Below are 20,045 nucleotides of genomic sequence, written 5' to 3' on the forward strand. Positions count from 1 at the left end.
AAGTGATTTCCCGAATTTTTCGACTACGCCACACTGTGGCTCAATTTTTGGAGAGCAAAGGACGTCCGGAGCCACTTTTTCATGACCCTGAATGGGTAGCTGATTTAGGATTTTTAGCAGATGTTATGGCTCTCCTAAATGATTTAAGTCTGAAACTCCAAAAAGAAAACAATCTCATCAATGATATGATCAGCAAAATAAACGCTTTCCAGTATAAACTGAAGCTCCTCAAAAACAACCTTTCAGAGAAAAATACACAATACCTCCCTGAACTAGGTAAGCGAGATATAAATTGTACCTTTATTAAAACAGCCTGATTTTTATAACCGCTCTAATCAAAACGGTACTATGTTTTTGTTTGACAGCATCTGTGCATGAAGGAGCGCGCTTTGAAAAATACGTCGAGGTGCTACAATCCCATGAAAATGCGTTTAATGACCGATTCCAGGTAATGTGCCAGTATATGACATACAGCTAAATAAAGGAGATTGCGTTACATATGCAAGTGTAACATTACATTAAAACCAATAGTACACATTACATGTTTATTAAAATCTATCGCATTTTAGTACTTCGAAACAACGGCTTACATTACTTTCATTTATTAACATTGGCTTTGTTGTTGTTTCAGGAAATTACCTACCTGCAACCAATTCTTGATGTTTCTGTGAAACCTTTTTTGATGGATATTGAAAGTGCGTCTTCAGATTTACATTTCGAACTAATTGATTTGCAAAGCGATGTTCACTGAAAGGATGTGTTTTACAATACAAAAGGTTTGCTCCAATTCTACCAGAATTTGCCGAAGGAAGAATTTCCCAAGTTACACAGAGAAGCAGCGAAGATTATTTCTATGTTTGGTTCCACTTGTGTATGTGAAAGGTTTTTTTCTGTTTTGTCTTGTACAAAAACTAGATTGCGTGCGAGTATTTCTAATTGTAATTTAAAAAATTCTCTCAGAATTGCTGTCAGCCAATCTCTTGTTCCAGATCTTAGTAGCATAACTGCAAATAAAATAAAGAGCACATAGGAAGATACATTTGTGTTGAAACCAAATTTAAAATTGTTACCATTACAGTTATTATATAAATCTCTTTTGTACCGGTACGCCAAACAAAGCTCTCCACCTAGTGTACATTAGTAATTGGCAATGACGAAGACAACAGGGAAAAAGCTTAGAAACAGGTCGAGACAGGCGGCGCGAGCAACACAAGCTAAGGAAGTGAGAGGCAGTGCTGTTGTGCGAAGCTGAGGAGTGGGGGGGTCTGCACTGTCGTCAACATAGCGCAGCCGTCTTCTGCACTCTGCACTGTGCGATGCACCGGTGCATGCACCTTGTGCGACCCTGCTCTAGCCACTGATGGGTCCTTTTCTGTCTATCTTGTAGGCCCTGGGTTTTTCACAGTCATCTTCTAAAGCCCTGGAGGTACTTGTGACTAATCCTGTATATTTAAGTATAGAATATAACTACCTATCTCAGAATCACAGTCCGTTGTAACAGCAAGGAATAAATAAAAACGTATATCAAAATATATGCAACAAAAATCTTGGCATGTTCCACATTCAGTAATATCATGACTGCACGGATCTGTGGACTATGTATACAATAGTTAAAGAAAAACTGACGTAAGCTGATATCGAGGGGGATCAGTTTGGGTTCTGCAGAAATTTAGGAATACATGAGGCAATACTGACCCTATGCCTTATCTTAGAGGACAGGTTGAAGAAAGCATTTGTAGGTTCAGTCAAAGCTTTGTACTATGCTGACTGGACTACACACTTTGAAATTTTGGTTCCAGCAATGATAAAATACAGGGAGCCAAACGTTATTTACAACTTTGTGAAGAAACCAGACTGAGACAAGCAGTAATCGAGAAGAGAATGATACATGGTTGTAGCCAAGTCCTTGTGTTATTCAATTTGTACCGAACAAATAGTACAGGCAAACAATGAGAAATTTCATAAAGGAATTATGATTCAGGGAGAAGAAATACACTGAAGAGCTATAGAAAGTGGTACACCTGCCTAATATCACATAGGGCCCCCGCGAGCACGCAGAAGTGCCGCAGCACGACGTGGCATGGACTTGACTGATGGCTAAAGTAGTGCTGGAGGGAACTGACATCATGAATCCTGCAGGGCTGTCCATAAATTCATATGAATACCAGGAGGTGGAGATCTCTTCTGAATAGCACATTGCAAGACATCCCGATATCCTCAATAATGTTCATATCTGGAGTGTTTGGCAGTCAGCGGAAGTGTTTAAACTCAGAAGAGTGTTCCTGGAGACACACTTTAGCAATTTTGGATGTGTAGGATGTCGCATTGTTCTGCTGGAATACCCGAGTCCATCAGAATCCACAATGGATGTGAATGGATGCAGGTTATCAGACAGGATGCTTACGTACATGTCATCTGTCAGTGTCTTATCTAGACGTATCAAGGGTCGCAATCACTCCAACTGCAAACACCCCACACCATTACAGAGCCTCCACCAGCTTGAACACTCCCCTGTCGACATGCAGGGTCCATGGATTCATGTGGTGGTCTCCATACTCGTACACATCCATCCGTTCGATATAATTTGAAATGAGACTCATCTGACCAGGGAAAGTGTTTCCAGTCATCAACAGCCCAATGTCGGTGTTGACAGGTCCATACAGCTTCGTGTTGTGCAGTCATTAAGGGTACGTGAGTGGGCCTACAGTTCCGAAAGACCATACTGATGACGTTTTATTGAATGGTTTGCACACTGTCACTTGTTAATGGCCCAGTATTGAAATCTGCAGCGATTTGTGGAAGGGTTGCACTTCTGTCACACTGAATGATTCTCTGCAGTTCTTATTGGTCTCGTTCTTGCAGGATATTTCTCCGGCCGCAGCAATGTCGGAGGTTTGACGTTTTACCAGATTCCTGATATTCACGGTACACTCGTGAAATGATCGTACAGGAAAATCCCCACTTCATCGCTATCTTGGAGGTTCTACATCCCATCGCTTGTGCGCCAACTATAACACTACATTCAAACTCACTTAAATCTTGATAAACTCTCATTGTAGCAGCAGTAACTGATCTAGCAACTGCACCAGACACTTGCTGTCTTATATAGGCGTTGCTGACTACAGCAACGTATTCTGCCTGTTTATATATCTCTGTATTTGAATATGCATGCCTATACCATTTTCTTTGGCGCTTCAGTGTAAAAGCTCTGAGATTTGCCAGTGACACTGCAATTCTGCCAGACATGGCAAAGGACTTGCAAGAGCAGTTGAATGAAATGGATGGTGTCTTGAAGAAAGATTACAGGAGGACCAACAACAAAAATAAGACTAGGGTAATGGACTGAAGTTCAACTAAATCATGTGATACTGAGGGAACTGGATTAGGAAATGAGACACTAAAAAGTGGTAGATGAGTTATGCTATTTCGGCAGCAACATAACTGATGATGGACGAAGTAGATATGTTACAATATGCAGATGCTATAGCAAGAAAATCATCCCTGAAAAATAAGGAATTTGTTAACAACTAATACGAATCTGTGTGTCAGGAAGTCTTTTCTGAAGGTTTTTGTCTCGATTTTATTTATTTATTTATTTATTTACACCTCAAGTTCCATAGGACCAAATTGAGGAGCAAATCTCCAAGGTCATGGAATATGTCAGTACACCAAATTACAACTTAAAAGTAATAACAGATAAAAATAAAATGTTTATGAACCCAAAAAAGTCAAGCCATAAGTTCAAGTAAATGCAATCAACAATACAACAAGAATCAGCTTCAAGGAATTCCTCAACAGAACAGAAGGAGTGACCCATGAGGAAACTCTTCAGTTTCGATTTGAAAGCGCATGGATTACTGCTAAGATTTTTGAATTCTTGTGGTAGCTTATTGAAAACTGATGCAGCAGTATACTGCACACTTTTCTGCACAAGAGTTAAGGAAGTCCAACCCAAATGCAGGTTTGATTTCGGCCAAGTATTAACTGAGTGAAAGCAGCTTATTCTTGGCAATAAGCTGATATCATTAACAAGAAATGACAGTAAACAATAAGCTAGTGTCAAAACACCCAGACTCGCGAACAGGGGTCGACAAGAGGTTCGTGAACTTACACCACTTATTGCCCGAACCACCTGATTCTGAGCCAAAAATATCCTTTTAGAATGGGAACAGTTACACCAAAATATAATACCATATGACATAAGTGAATGAAAATAAGGAAAGTACACTAATTTTTGACCAAGCGAGATGGCGCAGTGGTTAGACACTGGACTCGCATTCGGGAGGACGACGGTTCAATCCCGCGTCCGGCCATCCTGATTTAGGTTTTCCGTGATTTCCCTAAATCGCTCCAGGCAAATGCCGGGATGGTTCCTTTCAAAGGGCATGGCCGACTTCCTTCCCTAATCCGATGAGACCAATGACCTCGCTGTCTGGTCTCCTTCCCCGAAACAACCAACCACTAATTTTTGTGTCAAATAATCACTTACTTCAGATACTGTTCGAACAGTAAAAATGGTAGCATTAAGTCTTTGAACAAAATCCTGAAAGTAGGCTTTCCATGACAGTTTACTATATATCTGAACACCTAGAAATTTGAACTGTTCAGTTCATTAACATATGTCCATTCTGTGGAATTAAGACATCAGGTTTTGTTGAATTGTGCGTTAGAAACTGTAAAAACTGAGTCTTACTGTGATTTAGGGTTAGTTTATTTCCTACAACACATGACCTTATGTCATGAACTGCACAATTTGAAACCGAGCCAATGTTACACACAACATCCTTTACCACCTAGCTAGTGTCATCAGCAAACAGAAGTATTTTAGAGTCACTCGTAATACTAGAGGGCATATCATTTATATAAATAAGGAACAGGAGTGGCCCCAACACTGATCCCTGGGGCACCTCCCACTTGACCATACGCCACTCAGACCCCACATCACAACCATTCTCAACACTGTGAATAATGACGTTTTGCTGTCTGTTGGTAAAGTGAGAGGTGAACCAATTGTGAGCTACTCCCTGTATTCCGTAATGGTTCAACTTCTGGAGAAATATTTTGTAATCAACACAATCAAACACCTTAGTTAAATCAAAAAATATGCCTAGTGCTCAAAATCTTTTGTTTAACCCATCCAGTACCTCATACAGAAAAGAGAATATAGCATTTTCAGTTGTTAAACAACTTCTAAAGCCAAAATATACATTTGATAGCAAATTGTGTGATATTAAATGATCAATTATCATTACATACACAGCCTTTTCAATAACTTTAGCAAACACTGATGGCATAGAATCAGATCTAAATTTGTCTATATTATCCCTTTCTCCCTTTTTATAACGCAGCTTTACTACTGAGTACTTTAAACATTCAGGAAACTGACAACCATTCCTAAGGGGAAATTACAAATATGGCTAAGTACAGGGCTAACGTGTGCAGCACAGTACTTTAATATTCTGCTACGCACTCCATCATATCCATGAGAGTCCTTAGTGTTCAGTGATTTAATTATTTACTCAATCTCCCCCTTGTCTGTATCACAGAGGAGTATTTCAGACATCAATCTCAGAAAGGAGTTACATGACTCCCTGGAGAGACTAAATTTTTATTTAATTCACCAGGAAATGCTCAAGAAAATGATGTTATATCTGATTTATCAGTAACAGAAATATTTTTACTACAACTGACACTATATTGTCAACCTTGTGGTGCTGACCAGACACTTCCTTCACAACTGACCATATGGTTCTAATTTATCCTTTGAATTAGCTATTTTATTTGTGTACCACATACTCTTTGCCTTCCTAACAACATTTTTAAGCATCTTACAGTACTGTCTGTAATGGGCTACTGTGGCTTGATTGTGACTACTTCTTACATTTTGATATAATTGCCGCTTTGTTCTACATGATATCCTTATGCCACTTGTCAACCACCCAGGCTGTCTTTAACTGCCAGTTCCCTGTTTAGAACCTTCTAATGGTAAGCAACTCTCAAAGAACATGAGAAATGTGTTAAGGAAAGCATTACATTTATCATTTATGTTATCAGCGCTATAAACATCCTGCCACTTTTGTTCCTTGGCGAGATTTAAAAAACTGTCTATTGCTGTTGGATTAACTTTCCTACATAGTTTGTAATTATATGACTTTTTTTGAGTACAAAAGCCACTTAGTGTTAAAATTTGTGCATCATGATCTGAAACGCCATTCACCCTTTTACTAACAGAATGCCCATCTAGTAATGAAGAATGAATAAAAATATTGTCTATGACTGTGCTATTGTTCTCCTGCACCCTAGCTGGAAAAAACACAGTCTGCATCAGATCATATGAATTTAGGAGATCTAACAACATCCTGTTTCTTGCACCATCATATACAAAATTTGTATTGAAGTCACCACATTTAACTAATTTCTGGTACTTCCTACAATGTGAATCAAGAAGCCTCTATCTTGAGCAGAAATGCTCTTAAGTCACAGTTAGGGGGCCTATAAACAACAACAATTAGAAGTTTAGTTTCAGTAAATTCAACTGCACCTGCACAACATTCAAATATCTGTTCAGTGCAGTGTTGTGATACGCCTATGGACTCAAATGGAATACTGCTTTTTTACAAACATGGCCACTACCCCACTCTGCAAGGAAGTCCTTGAAAAACAGCCAGCTAATCTGTATCCTGGTAAAGGAAGCCTCTGAATTGTCAAATTATTTAAGCGGTGCTCCGATATACCAATAATTTCAGAGTCAACGTCTATAAGCAGTTCATTAACTTTCTCTCTAATACCTCTTATATTTTGATGAAATATGCTAATTCCTTCTCTACTTGGAAACATGGCATCCTCTGAAGGTGATCCCTTAATTAGAGAGACTTCCTTTACGCAAGTATAGGTTGGTTGTTTCGGGGAAGGAGACCAGACAGCGAGGTCATCGGTCTCATCGGAGTAGGGAAGGACGGGGAAGGAAGTCGGCCGTGCCCTTTGAAAGGAACCATCCCGGCATTGGCCTGGAGCGATTTAGGGAAATCATGGAAAACCTAAATCAGGATGGCCGGATGCGGGATTGAACAGTCGTCCTCTCGAATGCGAGTTTAAGCAAGTATACCTTCAGATGACTTCAATCTAAAAAATGTGCAGCTCTAACACCAACTACTACAGGAATTTTTCCATGAGTAATCCCACCACCACTCACTACACTGTCACCTATAAGCTTTGCCAGCCTCCCCTTTCCATACCTATTGATGTGCAGGCCATGCCTAGTGAAACCCGACCTACTGAAAGACTCAACTGGCGCCACCGAAATGTGACCTATGTGAGCACAATAGACTGTAGCCTTGGTATTGATAATGGAGGCAAGTGTGAGGGCTAAGAATTGTAACTAGGGAGAACTAGGAATGAACACAGTAAGCAGGTTTAAATGGACAGAGATTGCGGCAGTTTTTCAGAGATGACGTAGCTTGCACAGATTTGACTACTGTCGAGAGCTGCATCAAACCAGTCTCCGGACTGAAAAACACCACCACCACCACCAACAACAACAACAAATCAAACACAAAAACTGCACTGACTTACATTAATACCTCTCCTCATATGCACCCATGTTCAAATGTTTAGATTTCATGCTTTACAATTTTCCCTTTTACTATGCACCACTGTGACAAATTACATCACAGAATATAGTTTTTCTTATTGACAAATAGTAGTAAAGATCAGTTATAAGATTTTTTTATACATGTCATTATCTACTTACTTTTCAGTCTGTGTAGATGCCAGGAGCTCACTTGATCGGCTCAGGAACACGTGGAGCAAGGAACCTACATTGCCAGAGCGTGGATTGTTTATAATTAGTTGCTTACATAATGGTTGTATTCTCTCATCTAGTACTTGGTTTTTGAAGCTGTAATTGAAACAAATACATATTCTGAAACAGCTTAGTTCAACACAGAACATATTAAAAACTAATGAAATACAAAAATTAAATATTTTTAGAGCTCTCTCTCTCTCTCTCAGAACCACAAAATAAATAACCAGGCAGAAAAGGAAGACAATGGAGAACAGTGCCAAATGAAGTGGTGTAGGGCTGCCAATAAAATATTGATATAGTGATATTTTTTCCAAAAATATCTATGTATATTGGCAATAGCTTTTCCCCCGATATATCGGTATCAAATTGACAATATCTAGAGTGAATATTTTCATTTTATAATACATTTTTTCACAATTTTTGGTAAATGTTTGAACTTGTTCTTTTGAAACTAGAGTAGAACATAATTTTACTTTCACTGTGTGAAGGAGTTTTACTTATTTTTGAGCTTTTATCATTTCCAGACTTTCTCTTTGACTGTGTGAAACAAGTACAGGTGGCACAAAACAAGAAATCCAATTGCGCTGGTGGTGTGAATGGAATAACAAGATTTTTGATGTGAAGAAATAGCACACCAGTTGTGTTAAAAAACAATTTTTACCACAATTAGTGTGCTATTTCTTCATATCAGCATTCTTTCAAAACAGTTGCTGTAAGTGATGAACAATATCTAAATGACATGTTTGGTCTCTGTGGCAGACAGAGACATATGAGGGGAAATGTTGATGTAGTTAGCGCTCAGCGCTTCCAACCTCAACTGCAATGTTTAGCTTCACCACGCAATTTTGCACTACACCTGCTAGTGCTAGGTCGCTGGAGCTGGTAGGAAAAAAAAAAGAAGAACAGGGAAGTCGAAATGAAGTGTTCCGGACAAATCCGATATGTGATGAAACTGAATAACGGACCCCATCAGACACCTTTTATTGAGCCACTTACATGCAGTTACCATTGTTTGCAACGTGATTATCACCTCAAGTGTGAACGTTCATAGTTTTCCTTTCAATTCTTGCTCTAAGGGGGATACGCAGGCTGCTAGCTTGTTGATGTACGGAGCATATAATAATAAATCGCTGCTAGCTTGTTAATGTATGGAGCATATAATAATAAATCAATATTTAATATAATAGAGGGAAACATTCCACGTGGGAAAAATATATTTAAAAACAAAGATGATGTGACTTACCATACGAAAGCACTGGCAGGTTGATAGAAACACAGACAGACACATACATACATACAAAATTCAAGCTTTCGCAACAAACTGTTGCCTCATCAGGAAAGAGGGAAGGAGAGGGAAAGACGAAAGGAAGTGGGTTTTAAGGGAGAGGGTAAGGAGTCATTCCAATCCCGGGAGCGGAAAGACTTACCTTAGGGAGAAAAAAGGATGGGTATACACTCGCGCACACACACACATATCCATCCACACATATACAGACACAAGCAGACATATTTAAAGACAAAGAGTTTGGGCAGAGATGTCAGTCGAGGCGGAAGTGCAGAGGCAAAGATGATGTTGAATGACAGGTGAGGTATGAGTGGCGGCAACTTGAAATTAGCGGAGACTGAGGCCTGGTGGGTAACGGGAAGAGAGGATATATTGAAGAGCAAGTTCCCATCTCCGGAGTTCGGATAGGTTGGTGTTGGTGGGAAGTATCCAGATAACCCGGGCGGTGTAACACTGTGCCAAGATGTGCTGGCCGTGCACCAAGGCATGTTTAGCCACAGGGTGATTCTCATTACCAACAAACACTGTCTGCCTGTGTCCATTCATGCGAATGGACAGTTTGTTGCTGGTCATTCCCACATAGAATGCATCACAGTGTAGGCAGGTCAGTTGGTAAATCACATGGGTGCTTTCACATGTGACTCTGCCTTTGATCGTGTACACCTTCCGGGTTACAGGACTGGAGTAGGTGGTGGTAGGAGGGTGCATGGGACAGGTTTTACACCGGAGGCGGTTACAAGGATAGGAGCCAGAGGGTAGGGAAGGTGGTTTGGGGATTTCATAGGGATGAACTAACAGGTTACGAAGGTTAGGTGGACGGCGGTAAGACACTCTTGGTGGAGTGGGGAGGATTTCATGAAGGATGGATCTCATTTCAGGGCAGGATTTGAGGAAGTCGTATCCCTGCTGGAGAGTCACATTCAGAGTCTGGTCCAGTCCCGGAAAGTATCCTGTCACAAGTGGGGCACTTTTGTGGTTCTTCTGTGGGGGATTCTGGGTTTGAGGGGATGAGGAAGTGGCTCTGGTTATTTGCTTCTGTACCAGGGCGGGAGGGTAGTTGCGGGATGCGAAAGCTGTTGTCAGGTTGTTGGTGTAATGGTTCAGGGATTCCGGACTGGAGCAGATTCGTTTGCCACGAAGACCTAGGCTGTAGGGAAGGGACCGTTTGATGTGGAATGGGTGGCAGCTGTCATAATGGAGGTACTGTTGCTTGTTGGTGGGTTTGATGTGGACGGACGTGTGAAGCTGGCCATTGGACAGGTGGAGGTCAACGTCAAGGAAAGTGGCATGGGATTTGGAGTAGGGCCAGGTCAATCTGATGGAACCAAAGAAGTTGAGGTTGGAGAGGAAATTCTGGAGTCCAGATCATGAAGATGTCATCAATAAATCTGTACCAAACTTTGGGTTGGCAGGCCTGGGTAACCAAGAAGGCTTCCTCTAAGCGACCCATGAATAGGTTGGCGTACGAGGGGGCCATCCTGGTACCCATGGCTGTTCCCTTTAATTGTTGGTATGTCTGGCCTTCAAAAGTGAAGAAGTTGTGGGTCAGGATGAAGCTGGCTAAGGTGATGAGGAAAGAGGTTTTAGGTAGGGTGGCAGGTGATCGGCGTGAAAGGAAATGCTCCATCACAGCGGGGCCCTGGACGTGCGGAATATTTGTGTATAAGGAAGTGGCATCAATGGTGACAAGGATGGTGTCCGGGGGTAACACATTGGGTAAGGATTCCAGGCGTTCGAGAAAGTGGTTGGTGTCTTTGATGAAGGATGGGAGACTGCATGTAATGGGTTGAAGGTGTTGATCTACGTAGGCAGAGATACGTTCTGTGGGGGCTTGGTAACCAGTTACAATGGGGTGGCCGGGATGACTGGGTTTGTGGATTTTAGGAAGAAGGTAGAAGGTAGGGGTGCGGGGTGTCGGTGGGGTCAGGAGGTTGATGGAGTCAGGTGAAAGGTTTTGCAGGGGGCCTAAGGTTCTGAGGATTCCTTGAAGCTCCGCCTGGACATCGGGAATGGGGTTACCTTGGCAAACTTTGTATGTGGTGTTGTCTGAAAGCTGACGCAGTCCCTCAGCCACATACTCCCGACGATCAAGTACCACGGTCGTGGAACCCTTGTCCGCCGGAAGAATGACAATGGATCGGTCAGCCTTCAGATCACGGATAGCCTGGGCTTCAGCAGTTGTGATGTTGCGAGTAGGATTAAGGTTTTTTTAAGAAGGATTGAGATGCAAGGCTGGAAGTCAGAAATTCCTGGAAGGTTTGGAGAGGGTGATTTTGAGGAAGAGGAGGTGGGTCCCACTGCGACGGAGGACCTCCACCTGTCCAATGGTCAGCTTCACACGTCCGTCCACATCAAACCCACCAACAAGCAACAGTACCTCCATTATGACAGCTGCCACCCATTCCACATCAAACGGTCCCTTCCCTACAGTCTAGGTCTTCGTGGCAAACGAATCTGCTCCAGTCCGGAATCCCTGAACCATTACACCAACAACCTGACAACAGCTTTCGCATCCCGCAACTACCCTCCCGCCCTGGTACAGAAGCAAATAACCAGAGCCACTTCCTCATCCCCTCAAACCCAGAATCCCCCACAGAAGAACCACAAAAGTGCCCCACTTGTGACAGGATACTTTCCGGGACTGGACCAGACTCTGAATGTGACTCTCCAGCAGGGATACGACTTCCTCAAATCCTGCCCTGAAATGAGATCCATCCTTCATGAAATCCTCCCCACTCCACCAAGAGTGTCTTTCCGCCGTCCACCTAACCTTCGTAACCTGTTAGTTCATCCCTATGAAATCCCCAAACCACCTTCCCTACCCTCTGGCTCCTATCCTTGTAACCGCCTCCGGTGTAAAACCTGTCCCATGCACCCTCCTACCACCACCTACTCCAGTCCTGTAACCCGGAAGGTGTACACGATCAAAGGCAGAGTCACATGTGAAAGCACCCATGTGATTTACCAACTGACCTGCCTACACTGTGATGCATTCTATGTGGGAATGACCAGCAACAAACTGTCCATTCGCATGAATGGACACAGGCAGACAGTGTTTGTTGGTAATGAGGATCACCCTGTGGCTAAACATGCCTTGGTGCACGGCCAGCACATCTTGGCACAGTGTTACACCATCCGGGTTATCTGGATAGTTCCCACCAACACCAACCTATCCGAACTCCGGAGATGGGAACTTGCTCTTCAATATATCCTCTCTTCCCGTTATCCACCAGGCCTCAATCTCCGCTAATTTCAAGTTGCCGCCACTCATACCTCACCTGTCATTCAACATCATCTTTGCCTCTGCACTTCCGCCTCGACTGACATCTCTGCCCAAACTCTTTGTCTTTAAATTTGTCTGCTTGTGTCTGTATATGTGTGGATGGATATGTGTGTGTGTGCGAGTGTATACCCGTCCTTTTTTCCCCCTAAGGTAAGTCTTTCCGCTCCCGGGATTGGAATGACTCCTTACCCTCTCCCTTATAACCCACTTCCTTTCGTCTTTCCCTCTCCCTCCCTCTTTCCTGATGAGGCAACAGTTTGTTGCGAAAGCTTGAATTTTGTGTGTATGTATGTGTCTGTTTGTGTTTCTATCGACCTGCCAGCGCTTTCGTATGGTAAGTCACATCATCTTTGTTTTTAAATATAAATCAATATTTAAATATACAGCTCTAAAACCAGTGGTATACTTATAATGTGCAGCCAATATTTTTACTGGCTGGTACGTCGATATTTATCCGTTGATGTAGCGATACTACTCCCCCCCCCCCCCCCGCCCCCCCCCCCCTGTCCTTCAATATATCGAGAACTGATAACGATATTTTAAAATATCAATGCGTCAGATTCTCGATATTTTTTAAAAATCGTCAACAGTCCTAAAGTGGTGTAGAGTGATATGGAGCCAATTACAGATACAGGATTTTCTTCTTTGGTCACATCATGAAGACACCAGAAAACAGATCAACAAGACGAATTATGGAGAAACTTGGGAATCTCAAACAAGTAGGATAGATCAAAGAAACTGGAGACGGTATGGAAGAATTAGAACTAAGCCAGTATGGGCAAAGTTTAAATGGAGAAGTATGTGCCAAGTATGTGTATTAAGGATGGGAAAGACTCACTATGGTTTAACAACAAAATTCAGAAATTGTTGAGGAAGCAGAGACTGTTGCACTCTTGGTTAAAAAAAGAATGCACAGATGATAACAGGCCAATGCTAAAGCATATGAAAACTACTACCATCATACCTTAGCATCATCAGATCTTGCCAAGAACCTGAGAAAATTCTGATCCTATGTAAAATCAGTAAGTGATTCAAAGGCTTCTATCCAGTCACTCACTGACCAGTCTTTTGCAGTAATAGAAGACAGCATAAGGAAAGCAGAAGTTTTAAATCTCACATTTAAGAAGTCAATAATGCAGAAGGATTGTACAAACGTACCATCATTTGACCACCGTACAGCATCCCATATGGAGACCATAGTAACAGGCAACCCTGGTGCAGAGAAGCAACTAAAGCAGCTGAAAACAAGTCGCCATGCCCAGATGAAATTCCAATTTGGTTATACAGAGAGTACTCATTTGCCCCTTACTTAGCAGGAATTTATCGAGAATCTCTCACCTAGCACAAAGTCCCAAGGGATTCACAGAAAGCTCAAGCAACTCTCATACAAAAGGAGGATAAAAGAATGGAGCCACAAAATTACAGTCCAGTATCCTTAACATAGCTTTGCTGGAAAATCCTTGAACATATTCTCTGTTTGAATATAATAAATTTCCTTGACATGGAAAAGCTTTTGTCTACACATCAGCATGAATTTAGAAAGCATCATTCATGTTAAAATCAACTTGCCCTTTTCTCACATGATACCCTGCAAACCATGGATGGAGGGCAACTGGTAGATTCCTTATTCCTACATTTCTGGAAAGCTTTTGACATGGTGCCCTACTGCAGACCATTAAAAAGGTATGAGCATATGGAATAGGTTCCCAGATATGTGAGTGGTTTGAAGACTTCTTAAGTAATAGAACCCAGAATATTGTCCTTGATGGTGAGTGTTCATCAGAGACAAGAAAACAGTCAGGTGTGCCCACGAGAAGTGTAATATGACAGCTCTTATTCTCTATACACATTAATGATCTGACAGACAAGGTGAGTAGCAATTTACAGTTGTTTGCTGAGGATGCTGTGGTGTACAGGAAGGTGTTATCATTGGGTGAATGTAGGAGAATACACGATGACTTAGACAAAATTTCTAGTTGGTGTTGTGAATGACAGCTTATTCTAAATGTAGAAAAATGAAAATTAATGCAGATGAGTAGGAAAATCAATCCTGTAATATTTGAATACAGCACTAGTTGCATACTGCTTGATACAGGTACGTAGTTTGAATATGTTGGCGTGATGTCGGAATCACCATGTAAGGATGGTAGTAGGGAAGGCGAATTGTCAACTTTGGTTTATTGCAAAAATTTTAGGAAAATGTGAGTCATCTACAAAGAAGACCATGTACAGAATACTAGTGTGACCCATTCTTGAGTACTGCAGGAGATTTTGGGATTCCAGCCAGGTCGGATTAAGGGAAGACATCGAAGCAATTCAGAGGCAGGCTGCTAGATTTTTTATTGGTAGATTATATCAACATGTAAGTTTTACAGAAAAGCGTCATAAACTCAAATGGGAATCCCTGGAAGGAAGATGACATTCTTTTCATGGCACACTACTGAGAAAATTTAGAGAACAGTCGTTTGAAACTGAGTGCAGAACGAATCTACCACCACTAATTTACATTTTGTGTAAGCACCACAAAGAAGAGAGAGGAGAAATTAGGGTTTGTACAGACGCATATAGGTAATCGTTGTTTCCCTCACTCCATTTCATTTGCAGATAGAACAAGGAAGGAACTGACTAGTAGTGGTACAAGATACCCTCTGCCATGTACAATATGGTGGCTTGCGGAGAATGTACGTATGAATGTAGATGTAGAAGCCTGGATTACGTTCAAAACAAAACAGAAAATTTCAAAAACTGAAAATCAAGGACTTAAGATTTAAACCAAAAATAAACAAATGACACACAGTGGACTGGGTATTTACAGGCGAGGAAAGGTGGAAAAGATCAGAGAGAATGAAAAGATATCAGGCAATTCAGAAGGAATGAAACATGCCCTTATGAAAGAAGATGACCAGCAAATGAATGACTTAAGTGGTCCTAAGGCAATACAATTATATAATAATAATAACAGAAGTTAATACACTCACAAAAGTAAAGTTGATCTTAAAGTTGGGTTTTCCAAAAACATAAATTCCTAACTTTTATTGAGGACTGTTCTTAGCATTCTAACTGTAATTTTCTCATACGAGAAAATACTCGTGCATACATAAATAAAGTTTCTAGTGAACCTTAATTCAAAAAATGTTAAAAATTAAACTGCATGGAGATTTTGTGCTACACGCTATTTACTGTAGTTTCATTTTTCTGTCTTCCTTAGCTGTATAGAGAGGAACAAGTAATACAAGAACAGGACTGTTTTCAGTCAGAACAACTTCAGCAAAAAGGGAATAATTTTTTGCTCTTTCCCTGACGATTTGGATGTAATGTCCCACCGACCACAGTGTCATTATAGACAGACATACCATATGATCAGACTGAACAAGAATGGTGCAGGAATTTGGTCATGGTCTTTCCAGAGGAACCACACGGACATCCACTGCTAGTTATTTTGGCAAAGAACAGAAATTTTAAATCTGGATGGCTGGGCAGTGATCTGAATCCTGCTGCTCCCATATGTGAACCCAGTGTATTAACTACTGTGCTACCACACCTATACTTCTTATCTCCCAGAGACTGTTTAGATAATCTAATTGCCACATTTCTGCGTCATTGATCAACATAGTTGGTGTGATCAATAAGCAATCAAAATAGAGAAACAAAAAATTCAATATAATTCTTCACAGTTTATTTATTCTATATAGGATCCAAACGAAATTAATACTGCTAATCACAACTTTTCAGTTTCATGGCCTTAGAAATCATCTTTAGAAACTGTCTTGAGTCTGTTCGACACATTCTTTGGGATCTCTTGCATTGAGTCAAATCTTGAACCACTGAGGTGCATTTTCAGTTTAGGAAAGAGAATATAGACAGGGCTGACAGATCTCATAAATAAGGTGGATGATGCAACAACGAGGCTGTTTCTAGGAACTAATTATCAATCTGTAATTGCTAAATAAGTCAGGGTATTGTGTAACAGGAAAAAAATTATTAACCTGCAGCTTGATAAAGCATTCTTAGTTCCAGATATCTATCACCTAAGCCAAAAGAAATCATTCTCATGAATTTAAAACATTACAAAACATGGCAGAACCTTTGTCATGCTTGCAGCATTCTTTGTACCTAGTCCTCCTGGAATACATGCCAAGGTATATGATGAACACACAGTCACGTACATACAGAAAATAATTTACCTGAGCAGACAATACATTTAAAGCTTTCAGAGTTCACACTGCTGCTGTCTCTTCACCTACAGTGACCAGGTAATCTTGTGGACAGGACTACAGCTGCTTCTCTGTAGTATAACTAAGGTCCACATGTTCAAATGAAAACTCTATTTGTATTATTCATGCACACAAGTTGGGTAAAAACCAAGTGACATCCTACAGTAAATGGTGTGTCATAGCTAAGGGCTGAGAAATTATTATGTTCCCAGTTCATCATGGTCACCCTGTGGCTGCTATTGTGGTGTTAACTTCTTTAATTCATTTTGTTTTCAGCTTGAAGAGAGGTTTGATGCACCTCTCCATGCTATTCTACTCTGTGCAGGCATCTATATCTCTGCTCAAGTCCTGCAACCTAAATCCATAACAACTTGCTTACTGTATTCAAAACTTAACCTCCCTGTACAATTTTTAGTCCCACACTTCCTTCCTTTACCAAACTGATGAGCCTTCAATGCCTTAGGATGCATCCTATCAACCACTCTCTTCTTTTATTCTAATTGTATCATGAATTTTTTTTCCCCCTAATTCTATTCAGCACAACCTCATTTGTTATTCGATCTACCCATCTAATTTTCAACATTTCAAACTTGTCTAATCTCTTCTTGTTTGACCTGCTATCATTCGTGTTTCATTTCTGTACAAGATCACAACCCATACAAATACCTTGAGAAAAGTTTTCTAAGACTTAAAATTATATTTGATGTTAACAAATTTCTCTTTTCCAGAAATGCTTTTCTTGCTATTGCCAGTCTGTATTTTATATCCTCAAGTCTTTGGCCATCGTTTGTTGCCAAAATAGCAAACTCCTCAACTACTTTTAGTGTCCGATTTCCTAATCCAATGTTCTCAGCATCATCTGATTTAATTTAATCATATATTCCATTACCTTCATTTTACTTTCACTGATATTCACTTTCCAACCTCTTTTCAATACAACATCCAATCTGTTCGCATGATCAGCCAAATACTTTGCTGTTTCTGAAAGAATTACATTTTCATTGGTAAACAAAGTTTATTTCTTCTTACTGAACTTTAATTCTCTTCTCTCTGCTACTTGCTAAATGTAGAGTCTTAGATGCAAAACCCGGCCACCGGCCAGCTGCTGCAGATACTAGTGAGGAGAACACGACAAGTGCCTTAATCCAATTTCCCAGAAGCTTTGCTCAGAGGAAAAGGACTCAAAAAATGAACGTGTGTGTGTGTGTGTGTGTGTGTGTGTGTGTGTGTGTGTTTGTGTGTGTTATTTTCAGAATAATTCACGTACAGAGCCGCCTTAATAAAGACAGCAATAAGTGATCAACGACGGGGTAAACGCTTTAAGCCCAACCAAAACAATACACGACGAACTTACTGCGCTACGCTGGGAACGCAATCATGTAAATCAAATGACTGAATCTGGCACAGAGAGACCATTGCACAACTACATGGTTGAGATGGTCGACGTGGACAAATCACGCAACCAGCTAAAGATGAAATTATTTCTTTACATGTCGTACATGCAGAGGTGTATAACATGCCGTGCACCCCCCAACAACGCTGCAACTGCCAGCACTTTACATATACAGGTATTCGATGCAGTCTCGCTCCCTGCTGCCACAAATGGGTTGGTGGTCACACAACCCAACATTGCAAACTCCTCCATACAGCATCACGCAAATGCGCCAACTGTGGTGAGGCGCATCCTCCCAACTGCAGGGAGTGCATTGCCTATAAGGAGGCTCTGAGGCACAAAATAGCTAAACATGTAAAAACTATCGCCACTGTAGCTCCAAAACTGCCCCCGCAGCCAGTGAGAAGTGGCATATTCTTTGCTGGAGTGGTAGCTGGCATCCCAGCAGCGCAGGGAAGGGTGAGAAAACTCAGAGCTGCGCACCCACAGCAAGAGACACATAGACAAGACATCTAACACCCAACACCACACCCGCATTGATTACACAACAAGACACAAATAACGCCACTACCCTACCCTACCACCCCCTCCCCTCCGAGACAATATATTGCAGCCCACCACAAGTTACAGAAAATGCACCTACACAGGGACAGCCACAACACCAGAGAAGGCAGAAGAGGAGAAACAACCAGAAAAGGGAGACATGATCACACCACCACAAGTACACAGACAACAGGACACCTATATACACATACATACATAACTCTGAAATCAATCCAACGACCCATACAAAACATCCACTCAACACAGAGACCACACAGGCACCCACAACTACTCCACAAACAGCTAACTCACAAGCCAGACCACACCAGACACCAACAAAAGTACTAGCATCTGCCAACACAAACAATAACCCATAGGCTGACACTCCCAACATTAAGTCAACATTCCAAAGAATAATGGAGACATTATTCCATGCACTCACAACCACCGAAGTAGCCATGAAGATTATGGGGGTGTGTTTCACAACTCTTTACACAGTTCGTCGGCCTTGCTCAACTGGACCAACATGCAAACTATTATCATACCAGTGTTTACACCAATACATGGATAACACGCTGCAACAGCCCCAAAATGCAAACACCAACACAAACTCATAGATCCTGTTTTGGAATGCCAATGGGATTGTAAACAAAAGAACCAAAATGGTTGTGTTCATGGAGCGAAAGGGTATCCAAATCGCCCTTGTGAATGAAACACTACTTATGCCTCACAAACAGCTAAACATCCCAGATTATTGCATCTATCGTACCAACCGAGTGGACGGCAGGAAGGGGGCAGCACAACCATCATGGCACACAAAGACATAGAACACACAAACATTGAGCTCCCTGCGCTTGTGCGACTAGAGACTACGGTTGTCAGGGTCAAGTTCAAAGAGCTAACACTGCACTGGTATCACTAGACAATCTTCCAAAAACATAGTAACATGGGATATCAGTACAGTTCTCAACATAGTGCTCTAGGTAATCGTCGCTGGAGATTTAAACGCAAAACACCCCAACTGGAATTCACGAATACATGCCTCCAATGGCAAAAACCTATACGAACATACACCAGGCCAAAACTACATTATACTTGGGCTGCACATCCCCATGTATGTGCCTGCACAGGCCCAACTCAGGCATAGCCCTCATCAAGAGCATCACATGCACACTTAACCTTACAGTTGAAAATGATTTGGATTCGACCACATGCCTGTAATACTGCACATGGAAGAAACACTGCAGGACACAGAACCATGCAGAATACTGAACTACAAGTGCGTGAATTGGACCCTGTTCAGCCGTATTCCAAACAATCACAAAATTAACAACATGCAACAAACTGATGAGGCAGTGGAGCCTCTTACTACTGCTGTCCAAGGTGCAATATCTGATGCCATTCCACATACAACACCACAACACCACTCAACAGCCCTGCCCCCCAAGAAATCCTGGGCCTTATCTCAATGAGGAACCACCTCAGGAGATACTGGCAGCATACCAGGCACTGGTTCTATAAAC

General features: G+C 41.5%; 1 protein-coding gene across 2 annotated transcripts in view; it reads right to left on the reverse strand.

Annotated features, from left to right (window-relative positions):
- Positions 1-20,045, reverse strand: part of LOC124722059 (dymeclin) — a 163,913-nt gene that overhangs the window by 106,477 nt on the left and 37,391 nt on the right. For both annotated transcript variants that reach the window (XM_047247255.1, XM_047247254.1), the window contains exon 2: positions 7,751-7,897. In XM_047247255.1, coding sequence (XP_047103211.1) covers positions 7,751-7,897 — 147 coding nt within the window. The remainder of the gene's footprint in view (positions 1-7,750; positions 7,898-20,045) is intronic.

Source organism: Schistocerca piceifrons, chromosome X, assembly GCF_021461385.2.
Source record: "Schistocerca piceifrons isolate TAMUIC-IGC-003096 chromosome X, iqSchPice1.1, whole genome shotgun sequence".
NCBI classification, from domain to species: domain Eukaryota; kingdom Metazoa; phylum Arthropoda; class Insecta; order Orthoptera; family Acrididae; genus Schistocerca; species Schistocerca piceifrons.